Source organism: Misgurnus anguillicaudatus, chromosome 12, assembly GCF_027580225.2.
Source record: "Misgurnus anguillicaudatus chromosome 12, ASM2758022v2, whole genome shotgun sequence".
Lineage (NCBI taxonomy): Eukaryota > Metazoa > Chordata > Actinopteri > Cypriniformes > Cobitidae > Misgurnus > Misgurnus anguillicaudatus.
The window spans coordinates 41003453-41016571 of NC_073348.2; the positions used below are offsets into that span (position 1 = coordinate 41003453).

General features: G+C 41.7%; 1 protein-coding gene across 1 annotated transcript; it reads left to right on the forward strand.

The window, feature by feature from the left end:
- The first annotated feature begins 4926 nt into the window (after nucleotides 1-4926).
- LOC141368917 (uncharacterized protein F54H12.2-like) lies at nucleotides 4927-6234 on the forward strand. Its single transcript, XM_073873749.1, has one exon. It carries the CDS (start codon nucleotides 4927-4929, stop codon nucleotides 6232-6234), a length of 1308 nt encoding a protein of 435 aa, XP_073729850.1.
- Nucleotides 6235-13119: the final 6885 nt, after the last annotated feature.

The following is a 13119-nucleotide window of genomic DNA, read 5'->3' on the forward strand; positions in this document are numbered from 1 at the left end:
TTAAAATGTCTTGGAATTTTTAACCCATAATGGGTCAGTATTGAACAGAACACATGCTGGGTTAAAAATGACCCCAGTTGGGTTGTTGTTTTGCAAGCATGGGTTATAAATAATAACCCAGCAGTTGGGTTAAAACAACCCAGCAGTAGTTATAGTGGACCACCTTTCGTCAAACTTTTATGGCCCCCTCCCCCCACCCCTTGACAGGTCGTGTTTTATGGCCCCCCTTTGACAGGGGGCGGGTCAATCAATCAAAAGCTGTACAATCTGTCAATTTTAGACAGCGAGTGTTTAATCGTTTTATGACATGTCATTTATTGTTTTGTTTTTCCTGTGTGTGTTTTATGTCAAGCCTATGCTGTCATGTTTTAATGACAGCTCGTGTTTTGACATTTGCCGTCTCTCTCTATCAACCCCTCCCTTTTCGACTCGTGTGCGTCTCGCCCCCAGCGCGTCTCACAGCGTGTGTGTGTTGTATAAATGGGTGTTATAAGATAGGCTTGTTTAAAACAGGTTATAGGTTTTCAGTGAATGAAAAGACTTTGGTTCTGTCTTAACCGTTGAACAATGGCTGGCGCATTTAATACCCCTCCGGCTTGTGGTATGGAGATGGATGAAGATGTGACTTTTGCGCCCAAGAGGGGTGTGGGGCATCGTGTGCGTTTGACAGAGTTTTTACATGATTCGGAAGACATGGTTAAATATGAATTTCTAATGGCTGACAAACGTTTGGGGTACTACGAGTTTGACAAGAAATTGCGCACTGTAAAGCTTTACAGTGTGGAATCTGGTGAGAAACAAACATACGGAGATCCAAGCCTTTTTCTCCCTGCTAAAGACTGGTCCTTGTTCTACAAACATATCTGGAAAGATGTGCAAGAGTTTTGTGATCGACCTTTGTACGTTGGAGAGTGGAATGGTGTGACCCGGGGGATGCACTATCGTGTTGTCGCCAACCAGTGTAAAAAGAAACTTGATGATTGTGTCTACATTTTCACCTGTAGAGGCGTATCAAAGATTTCTGAGTATACATGGCCTATCCCGGAGGATGAGCACAACAACCACTACGATCTGCAATTCATTTTCCAGTGGTGCGATGTTCGTGTGCTTGGAGATGTTTTTGAACACATTGACAAAATGTTTAGATGGTGCAAGATGCGTGACCAATACAATGCCGTAAGGGTTAAATTGTTTGACCCCCGTGGAAGCATGGCGGGGACCGGCGAGATGCCGTCTCCGCCCACTTACTACAAGCATTAAAAGACCCCGGATCACAGACCCCAGACACATTGATTCAACATGTCTCAAGACTCTGAAACTCCTTACCACACAGTCATAGATACACCCGATACCATGGATGCTCCCCCGCCAAGTGCTGGAGACACCGCGGCTAATAACAGCTGGCTGGATGAGTTCTGCAGAGAACTGGGGTATCACAACCTGACTTTCCTCACTACGCGTAGCTGTAACATCGCCGCAGCCGCGCACGGAGCATCAGACGACGGCGTGGACGGCTGTATCGGCGTCGCTGGCTTTAAGCTAATAAAGGCCATTGTTGCGTCCGTTCTGGGAAGCGCCGTCGGGGCAAAGATGAAGCGTGAATGCTACGGCTGCAAGGTGAACCACCCAAGCCAAATACAGCACGGATGCCTTTACGAACCCACGCCCTATTACTTTGAATTTAATTATGAAGATTTCACCAGTACGTTGTTTAAACCGGAGTTTAAACACATCATCGTACAAGCTCTGAACCAGATCGGCCTGAAATCTCATCCCATGAGGATCCAAGGTGCTGTGGACGCTATTCTGTGTGAATTAAGGTCTGAGCCTTACGTTGTGTCTAAGCTGAAAGAAATCACAGATGATCTAGTAGATGATAAATGTGAAAAACTTGTCAACGATTGTGTGGACTCCTGGAGTAAAATCTGCTGAGTTTGAACTGACATCGACTTTCAAATGGGGAACCTGTGCTTTACCGGTCTGATTAAAAATATGTTTAAAAACCATTATAAACATGAACTGGTTAATCTCTTATGTAGCGTGATATCTCTTGAAACTGACTCTGATTTCAAACCTGATGCTTGTGAAAGCAGCAAACGTGTGACCAGGCTCAAACAACAAATGTCTGATGTGCGAGATATTGCTACGTCATGGGATACCATGGTCCAGATGTGTGTTAATGCCGAAGACCAACCTTGTATTTTTATTAAAAAAACTCTAGAGTTGATGTATAAAAGTCATGATGATTTTTACATAGGAGATGTAATCACAATGTCTACATACGTAATTGATTTATGCATTGCTATGGTTTTAAAGAATCCACAATTTAATGTGTGTGAAGTTGTCGCAACAGCTGCTGAATATATGATTGATAAAAAAATTGTCTCATGTATACACTTTTTATGGTATTTAGACACTCTGTAATGGCTTTCTGTATTATCGTTGTTGTGTGAAAATAAAAAAGACTATTTACCCAAATCTCACGCATTACTTATTTGTGGTCTGATGAGACGACATCATGTCGGCAGAACTCATGAGTAAGGTTTATTACACACCCTCCAACCCGGGGTCCTTAGGTGGTAAAAATCGTTTAAAACAAGCTGTTTTAAAAGATTACGATGTACGTTTAAATGACAAGGAAGTTTCAGAATGGGTCTCCTCACAGGATGCCTACACGTTACATAGACAGGCTCCTCTTAAATTCAAAAGAAACAGAGTGATTGTTTATGGGATAGACATGCAGTTTCAAGCTGATTTGGTCGATATGTCTGCATATTCCAAGGAAAATGACGACACAAAATTTTTACTCACATGCATAGATGTGTTTAGTAAATATGCATGGACTCGGGTCTTAAAGAACAAAAGCGGCCTTGAGGTCGCTAAGGCTTTTGAGTCAATACTTGGGGAAGGCCGGGTGCCTCAAAAAATACAGACGGATCAGGGGAAAGAATTTTTTAACAAACATTTTCAAGAAGTTGTTAAAAAATATAATATTCATCATTTTGCCGTCGCATCGGATTTAAAAGCTTCTGTGGTTGAAAGGTTTAATCGTAGCCTCAAAAACTTGATGTGGCGTTTTTTAACAGCCACAAACTCCAGGAGATATATTGACGTGTTACAAGATATCACGCGGGGCTACAACACCAGTTATCACAGGAGTATTAAGATGAGACCCGTGGATGTCAACAAAGATATTGAACACGTTGTGTTTGAAAATCTGTATGGACCTGCAGGAGTGCGACGAGACAAACCCGCATGTTTTAAATACAAGATCGGTGATGTTGTTAGAATCTCCAAAGTTAGGGGTCCATTCGCGAAAGGTTATGAACAGAATTACACAGAAGAGTATTTTACAATCGCAGAGTGTATACCCAGGGATCCGCCGGTCTACAAACTACATGATTATGACAACGATGTTATCGATGGTCGGTTTTACGAACAAGAATTACAAAAAATATCTGTGTGTGAAAACAAAGCATTTAAGGTAGAAAAAATCTTAGACAAGAAAAAACGTGGCAAAAAAATACTGGTTTTAGTGAAATGGCTCGGATGGCCTGATAAATTTAATAGTTGGGTCGAAGAAAAAGATGTGGTCGATATACAGAATCCTTAAAAAGGAGGAACTCACGTAGAATAAAGGCAGTCCAATAAAAAATAGACATGGGTGAGGGTGGCTTTTATGTTACATTACCATGCAACGCATCTTCTGGTGTCTACACCAACAATACTATCTCAAATTATAGGACCGTATTAGGCAATCCTATAAACCTGAGGGGCAAATGGGAGGTGGGGATTGTTGAAATTGAATATCCTAGAACATGGTACACATTTAGTACCGAAGACGCATTTTTTGATTTAAATACAGAAGTAGGAGCGTCCAATATTTTCAACGACAGCAAGCGACACTTTATAAAAGCTGGATATTATGAAAATGTCACATCGGTGGTTAGTGAAATAAATAAGGCTCTAAACCCTAACGGATTCATGGGGTATGATAACATAAGAAACAAGGTATTTTTAAAAGCACCGCCCGGTATCTCGTTAATGTTTACCGGCAAGTTGTCTGTCATTTTAGGGCTGCGACCTAATGTGCCTATAGGGATAGCCATGCGAGCACCTGCCCCTCCTGAGCCTATAAAGGATGTTGTGACGAGAGCGCCGTATCAGGCAGACATAAACGGTGGTTTCTATACGCTCTATATCTATACTGACATTATCGAATATCAGGCAGTAGGTGATGCATATGTACCGCTCCTAGGATGTGTACATATAACTGGTGAAAACAACAACATCGTCAGTATTAGATACGACAAACCTCATTACGTACCTACAAACAAGTCCGTTATCACAGAAATTGTTATTGAAGTAAAGGACGATCAAAACAAAGACGTTGCGTTTTCTTACGGTAAAGTGTGTGTTAAACTACATTTTAGACCCGTGAAGCAGTCATCCTTTTAATATTCAGTAATGGCTTATTTTAATAATAATTATAACGCAAACCCCGAGCGCTACGTGACATATTATACAAACCAGGCTGGAAATGGACTGCCTGGGTATGCGGGTGGTGGGGTCATGTACGGCAATGGGCTGGGAGGCCTTTTCAGAGGACTGTTTAGATTCGCTATGCCCTTGTTGAAGCGTGGTTTTAACATAGCCAAACCGCATCTTAAATCTGCTGCGAAAAACATATTTAGTGATGTCGTTAGCAATACGATGTCAGGCTCTTTCAACAACCACGATCAAGACGGTTCGGGTTTGATGGTTATGTCTCGCAAACGCACGTATAGGCCGCCGGGCGCCAAAAGGAGTGGCCACAAACCAAAGAAAGCACATGGTACAGTCAAGAAATCATCAGTTGCAAAGCGTAAGCGCAAGGTACCAGCAAAAAAACCACCGGCAAAGAGAGTTAAAACAATCTTCTAGATCATGGCTCTGCTACACAATATGTCAGAAGAGTGTATTAAATCCGAACTGGATTTATTCACGGTACCTCTGACTCAGACATCTATTGAAAAAAATACATATGTAGAAATACCTCCTTTATCCGCGCTATCAGACACAGCCCCGTTGGAATTTTTTATAGCAGGAACCGGGGAGGATTATATCGATTTAAATAACACATTGCTGTTTTTGAGGGTGAAAATTACTAATCCTAACGGTACGGACATTGCCGCCGGAGCGCCTGTTGGGTTAGTGAATTATCCTATTGGAAGTTTGTTTGCCCAAACGGACGTGTCGCTCGGGGACCGATTAATTTCGCAGAGTTCCAGCACGCATCCTTATCGTTGCATCATAGAGTGTCTGTTAAACTATGGAACAGACGCTCTCGAGACGACGTTCTCCTCTGGACTATATTATAAAGATTCTCCGGGGCATATGGATGCGACAGATCCAGCTGCCGGAAATAGAGGTCTAACAAAGAGAGCAGCCTTTACAGAGTCCAGCAATATCGTTGAGCTATTAGGACCCATTCACAGCGATATATTCTTTCAAGAAAAATTGTTGCTTAACGGAGTAGATGTTAAAATCCGTATGACTAGGGCCAAAGATGAGTTTTGTTTGATGAGAAACGATAATGTAAACTACAGAATAAACATTGTTTCAGCATCTCTGTTTGTTAAAAAAGTATCAGTGTCACCAGCTGTGAGACTGGGCCACGCTCAGGCTCTGTTATCAGCAACAGCAAAATATCCTATCGACAGAGTGTGTTTGAAAAACTTCTCCATACCCGCTGGTTCCCGCGTATGTAACCAAGAAAACTTATTTTTAGGAACCCTACCCAAATCCATCGTTCTGGCGATGGTTGATAATGACGCCTTTACAGGCGCTTATAATAAAAACCCATTTGCATTTAAAAACTACGACCTGGAATTCTTAGCGGTCTATACAGACGGCGTTCAGACACCTTCAAAGCCTTTCCAGCCTGACTTTGGCAGCGGTTCTGCTGTAAGGGAGTTTTACCAACTAGCATTGGCTTCGGGAAAACATTTGAAAAATCAAGCTCTGTCTATCGATAGAGAGGCCTTTCTGCACGGATATACACTCTACGCGTTCAACCTCACACCAGATGAAGAATGCGGGCGTCACGTGTCACTAGTCAAATCCGGCAATATCAGATTAGAACTTCGTTTTAGGCAGCCTCTCCAAAATACGATAACGCTGATAGTGTATGCGATTTATGATTCAATTCTGGAAATATCTAATCGTCGGCAGGTTATGATTGATTACTATTAATCATGAACACCTTGCAACTAACGAGCCTGATGGATAAAATTTCATGCAACACACATTTCTTAGGAGTGGTGCCGTGTGACCATTTACCAGTCGACCCTTTAAGAACATTGCCGGCCATGGTCATAATCAACACCCACCCGTCCGGACTCCCCGGGGAACACTGGTTAGCTATTTACATAAACAAATACGGTGTGGGTTGTTTTTTTGACAGTTTTGGCAACAGGCCGGATCATTACCGTTTTCCCCATCAAATCAATGACTTTTTAAATCTCAATTCTGTAACGATGCAATACTCTGCCAAGCAAGTACAAGACTTCTCAGCAGATACCTGTGGTCAGCATTGTGTTTTTTTCCTGTATCATATGTGCATGAATCGTGAATATGAAAATGTTTTAAAAAAGTATACAGATGATCTGATTAAAAATGATAATATGGTATCGTGTTTTGTGAAAAAACTAAAACCCTCTGATTGTTATAAAAATGAGTTTAAATTTGTTAAGTTTGTGCAAACGGGTGAAATGTTTGTTTAATGTTTTTTTATAATCAATAAAAACAATATTAGTCAAGACAAGATTATTCAGAATTTTTTATTTATTTATGAATACAACCATTCAACAACAACAACAACAACAACAACAACAACGTAAAACATTAGAAACGTAACCATTTGTTATAATCTAGTTTGGGTGATTTAAACAGGGGTTCATCCGGCAGAATAACAGATGCCCGAGCCCGAGATCGGCGTTTTTTACTTTTTCCATAATGAGCCGACACACCAGGTGATGTCCCCGATTTAAAAGACTGAACAGCCTGTCTAACGGCATGGTTTGGTAGTATAGAATAAGGCAAATTCAACAACGAGATCGCCTCTAAAAACTCTGACCAACCTACAGGTCTGTGTTCGTCTCTGATCTTATGCGATGCGGTAACGCTTTTCACCAAATCAAACAAATGGGACCCGTGTATAGGACTTCCCCTAAACACAAATTCCCCTGAACCTGTCCATGAAGTTACATCTTTAGCTTTAGACATTTTATCTAAAATGTACCTGATGTTTTTTAAACTTTTTTGCGGTGCGTTGTTTAACACATCAGTCACAACATCGTCTGCGGCATTATCCTTAACATCCAAAGTAGTTTGTTCCTTATCTGTGTGATCAGATGGGGGAAGGCTTAATGTTAAAGTGTTGACTTCCCGGTCTCTGTGTTTGGCGATTGTTAAAAATCTCTGTAAGGCGTTCGAGTACAACTTTGCCTTTTCATAAGCGTCCAAATCATTTCTGTGCAAAATATTTCGTATAGATTCATCCATGTCGCTCTCGACATTCTGTTGAATAGATTCACGAGGGGATTCGGTCTTTAGTTTATCCAGTTGATGCTGTGGGACTAGATACATTTTCTCCGCAAATTCCATTCTCTGGTTTTATCTAGAGGCAATCAGGCTGGTAATAAAAGGGATAGCGACGCTTAGGAGGGGAAGAAGGAAACCCCCCCCCTGCTGGTTTATCAAACGTCTCTTTCTTCCGACACTAATCTTCTTGTCCGCAACGATTTTTAACTCACGTTTCTTCTTTTTCAATTTTTGGTACTGTACATGTTTTAAGGGTATATGTCCGTGTAATAAATTAAGAGCTAGTTCGCACAATGCCACGACGAGATCATCCGTAGCAGATTGTAGAATAACGCGTCTCTGTTTGGGTGTTGATTTTAATAGAAGTTTTAAAAGAGGGAGGTTTCTACAAAGTCTATCAGACATTTTCACGTTCTCTGTTTTCTTTTCCGGACGTACACCACTGGATACGGTGAAAGCAAATCTGTTCTGAGACGATACAGCTCCGGTGTTTTGGCTTTATAGTCAATCATAAGATAACCAAAAGGCTGACTGGTGGCGTCTTTGTAAGCCTCCATAAAATATTTTGTTTCTCCGGGGTACATCTGTCTGGCTAGAACCATGACCTGATTTGTGTCTCTGGGGTTTTTAAAAAGAATTAGATAATTTGTGTTCAAAGCTATTGTCCTGCTCGACTTTCCCTGGCAAAATAAATTCTGTACAATATAAATAACGCTCAAGTTTCTGTGGTGTACATACTGAGTGAATGCCTTTTCCACTTCGATGTTTCCAGAAGCATCACGCATGACATCGTCTAGAATTAGCAGAGATGTTTTATTAACAGGAAACAAATGATCGTCATTCAGAGTCTGCGGTATCCCTTCAATGAATTTAATTTTGTACATTTTTGATATTTCTTCATACATTTTTTGCCAACATTCATATATAATTACAATATTCTCAATCTTTTCAGAAATCAAATTTACAGCATTTTCCAACAACATCTTAACAAAGATTGATTTCCCACTGTTGGATGGTCCTGCTACAATTAAAGAGAAGGGATGCTGTAGCCTAAAGTCATGGCCTTTAGCATCCCGTACACCTTTATGCCCAAAAACGTTATCAAAATCCATACGGAAACGTTGTCAATTCTTTTTTGTTTATTACTCGCTTGTTGTATACGAGCTTAAACTTCTTCACAACTGTTTTGTTGTGGAGCGTGAGGTGTCTTTTATTCCTCACAATGCTGTCAGCAGAGGCTAGCACGTGTCTGTCAGGATCACCCTCATTAACATAATCACGGACAAGATCAACCAGTGTGTCTAATGTGATAATTTGGGAGTTTGTATAATTTTGCACGATGCCTTTGGCCTTTAGGACCGTGCGCCCCTTTGCGGTGCGGTAGGCGTATGTTTTTGGCCCGCACGACACAAACTCGACCGCAAAATCATCATCCCCAATTTCATCAGTCAGATTACCTAGATACGGCCCCAGCGGAGGATCCCAGTCGCCGTCTTTAGACGTGAAAATCACGCTGTCTGTATCGCTGTAAAGCACACGCTCATTGAGCCTGTCCATAAGATCATACAATTCTAGACGCGCGTGGGCTGTAGTAAAGGCGCCGAGAAATATGTTTATGTCACGCGTGCGCGCGCCTTTGCCGTCCGGATGGATCCATTGCACTAGAGCTACCTTGTCTGACACAAACGAAAAGTGTTTAATCTCGTATGCCATGCCAAAAATGTATCTCGTAAACTCTTCCGGATCTGAGAGCAACACAGTGTTGGGGAGATTTTCTCTCATAGAAAAACGACCCCACAAACTGTTTAGCAACAGCTTATTGATAGAACGCCTCGCAGGGTTGTGACTTATCTTATCAGGATTCATTTGTATCCCCTCTTTCTCAAAGTAATCAGCAATGTATGCCTGTTTGTCCGGTTCTGTCACGGCATCTGCGGGGTACCCACTGGCCTCTTGCTTTTATTGTAAAAATGTTTTGACATATTCACAAAACAAGGTCTCTGAGGATTGGGGAAAATGCCACACTTCATCCACTTTTGTCACGACGTAACCCTTCTCGATAGCCTTTAACAGCTCGAGACTGACCCAACACCCTGAAAGCATTCGCTTCTCATCTGTGTGATCGCAGGGGGTCGACTGATTCTGCTCCTCACAGCAGGTTGCGCAGAGAGGGAAATTCAGTTTATTATTGGCCCTGTATGGGAGCACGGGGTGCAGCAGTTTTCTTGGTGGTAGCACTGAAGCTTTGATAAGCCCGTAATAATTTTCAAGGGGTTCAAAGTCCTTTAAAATTATCTGCGGATGCCCTATCGGGTAACACTTCTTGGCCTGACAGAAGGGGTACAGACTTGTAAAATCAACATATCTGATTTTCTCACCTTCAGCGGCTTTATGATAGAGTTTGTACGCGTTAGTACGACCTCCAAAGAGAGCGTCGCGGGGTTTCAGTCTCTCGGGGTGCGTGTAAGTGGCCATAAACGCTATTACGTCAGGATCAGTCCGCTTAGCAGCGTTCCATTCACACTCCCACATCACCTCGACATTCAACCCATACCCCTTCTCCAAAACCTCCATTTTGGCCTCATGCTGTCTTCTGTGTACAGCGTGCGTCAATTTTGTCACAGGATGAATGTCATATTCATCAAATTTGCAAGAGTGACTGTGCCACAAACACCCTAAATATTCTAAAATATGAATTTGACCACCCTTTTGGAACGCACCATCGACATGGTAGGACCCGAACGACATCTCGCCGCGATTTAACGCGTGCTGGACATCGACCCCGCGCGAATGGCTGACATATTCAAGCCATTCGATGGAGGCGTTTGAATAGGCTTTGTTTTTAGTCAGGTAGGCGCCGTTGTGCGTCAACGCTAGTGTGTCTCTCTGGAGGTAATGGGTCTTGTACACGGCCATGCAGCACGATGCCAGAGTTGTGTATCTGAAGGGGTCAAGTGCTGTGCATTGTATAAACTCATCACGATATTTCATGCATGCCTCTCTCAACAAAACAACATCATTCTTGCCGTAAAGCGCCAGCTCTTTTTAAAAGTCAAAGACTTCACCCTCTACGGTCTTGTACCATTCATCAAACTGTTCCCTCTCCTTCTCTGACATTGTGTCATATCCGTACATTTTTTTGTCCGGATATGGACCTATGTAGTTTTCATTCTCCACCCGGTTAAAGTGATGTGGAAAATAACCCTTCTCTGCACAGGTCAGATTCATGGCAGATGCTGTCTTGGCTAGCCGCATTGGTAGAAATGAGAAACTGTCGAGAAATCTTTGCTTGAAACTTTCGTCATACATTAAAATCAAACGACAGCCTTGCATCGTGATTTTAAGAGTGAGCCCCACCTTTGTGAAATATTCCAAAAGTATAAAATTGTCAAAGCCAGAAGCGTTGTGGGCTATCCATGTGTAGTTGGTGTACCTAGGATGTCTGAATCTTTGCACGAGCTGTGCGACGCAATCGGTGCCCTCTGCTGTGAATTCTTCACCCGCAAAAGTGATGGCGCATACAAAATTTGCAACATGCTTACCACCCTCGTAACGCGTCTCAAAATCATAGAAGATGTATTTCTCACTGGGGGTCTCAAGCCTTAAGGGCTGAATAAAGCACTGATGAGCCCCATCGGGTGTCAACTCCACGCCACAATGCAGGCACTTCTCCGGCATGCATTTGTGTGGCTTTGGCTTGTCACCGCTAATGTAATAGCGTCGATTACATGTCGGACAGTATTTGGTCACGTCACACTGGGAAAACTGCTGACTCAGTGGAGGTTTTTTATGCATTTCATAACAATATTCTGATTTGCAGTACCTCAAACAATCACCACAGTGTATCGTCTTCGCCGGGTGTTTGTAACAGTCGGGTGCATTGCATATGTCACATGCGTATCTGCATCTGTGATTCCTTTTATTAGAAAACCCATTGTAGCAATAGTCGCAGACGTGCTTGCATCCAATAAAGGCCCTCAAATTTTTTATCATGAAGTAATGACTATCGGACAGATAGAGAAAGACCGTCTTGTAGTGGGGCTTGTTTTTTGTCATGTACTTTTCCAAAGCACCCGTGCTTGATCTGTGAAAAACTACAATTTTGATGTTTAGCAACCTCTCAAACAAAGCGACATCATTAAACCGTATCTTGTCTTGGATTGAAAATCCAGCGGACTTTTGAATGTCAGCGGCTATGGGCAGTAATTCAGGGTCTGTTTTTTGGGGGTTCAAAAAGTGTGCCAGACAAAGTGCGAAGCATAGCTTGTCGGACATATTTGCAGGGCAAAAAAGATTCATTCTATTTCTTTTTATAACCTCGTTGTGTGCTAGATCGCGGAATTTTCTGCGAGCACCACCATTTTTGCTTCTGACGATAGACACGTTTAACAGCAGATTGTCATCAACGCGCACGGCCCTGTTGCTTTGCATGACTCTTTCAAGCTGGTCTGACAACGCGGAGACGCTATAATCGTTGACGGGCGTAAGCATCGCATTTATGTCCGACATTAATGATTCTCCTCTTATTATTACATTTATTATACCCCCATCGCCCGCTAATAATCTAGATAGAGAGACTATTTCATTCAGAACACCATCCAAGAATAGGACGTACGATGCCATATCTGTAGAAGCTATTGCCCTGAGATTTATATTCCTAAGTATTTCCAGACTGTTAAATCTTGCACGAGGAACGACGGTATAACCATTAAATTCACCCCCGTCTCTCACAAGTCTCTCAACATCTTCGGGCGTTAATCCCATATCATCCAATTCAGAATTGTGGTAGGTGTCGTCCGACCCCTCACCACCGTGTTGAACATGTAAATTCTCAGATGCCGCGTCGAGAACCTGATGATCGTTTAGATCAGAGCCTGGAACCTGTGGTTCAATTTGATTATTGATAAAATCAGTATCTGAAACCCCAGGTTCAATCTGCTGATTTATAAATCCAGCTTCTGGAACCTCAAAAACTTGATGCGTGTTTAAAACATTAGGATCTAAAACCATACACGGCTCTGGAGGGGGTTGTGAAAGGGAATCGACCATGCTTAACACCTCTGCGAATCCGTCTACATTACTTTGATTTCCATTCATGGCTCTGACAGTTTCTATTAGTATTTGCATCCCCAATTCGTAATCAATTATATCAAACGCGGATTCATTGCGCCTTATAATTTTATTCGCTTGACTACAACCAGAGTCGGAATAACGTTTTTGGGCCATTTCTACCACAATATTCGGAATCACAGTGAAAACCCAAAATTTTCAAATAATCAAACAATGTAAACACAATAAAAACTAAACCAAAAATATAACGAGTATAAAATATCAAAAACAAACAATATATTTAAAACAATGAAAAACACTAAGCCAAAATGAGTATAAAACGGATTATATAAACGATGAAAAATAAAACAAAATGTATTAAGAACACAAGTTTAAAACCATAGTAAAACAATATATTTAAAACAATGAAAAACTCTACAAATGAGTATAAAACGAATTATATAAACGATGAAAAAATAAACAAAT

Coding starts and splice junctions, on each gene's coding strand:
- LOC141368917 (XM_073873749.1), top strand. CDS start 4,927: ATGGCTCTGCTACACAATATGTCAGAAGAGTGTATTAAATCCGAACTG.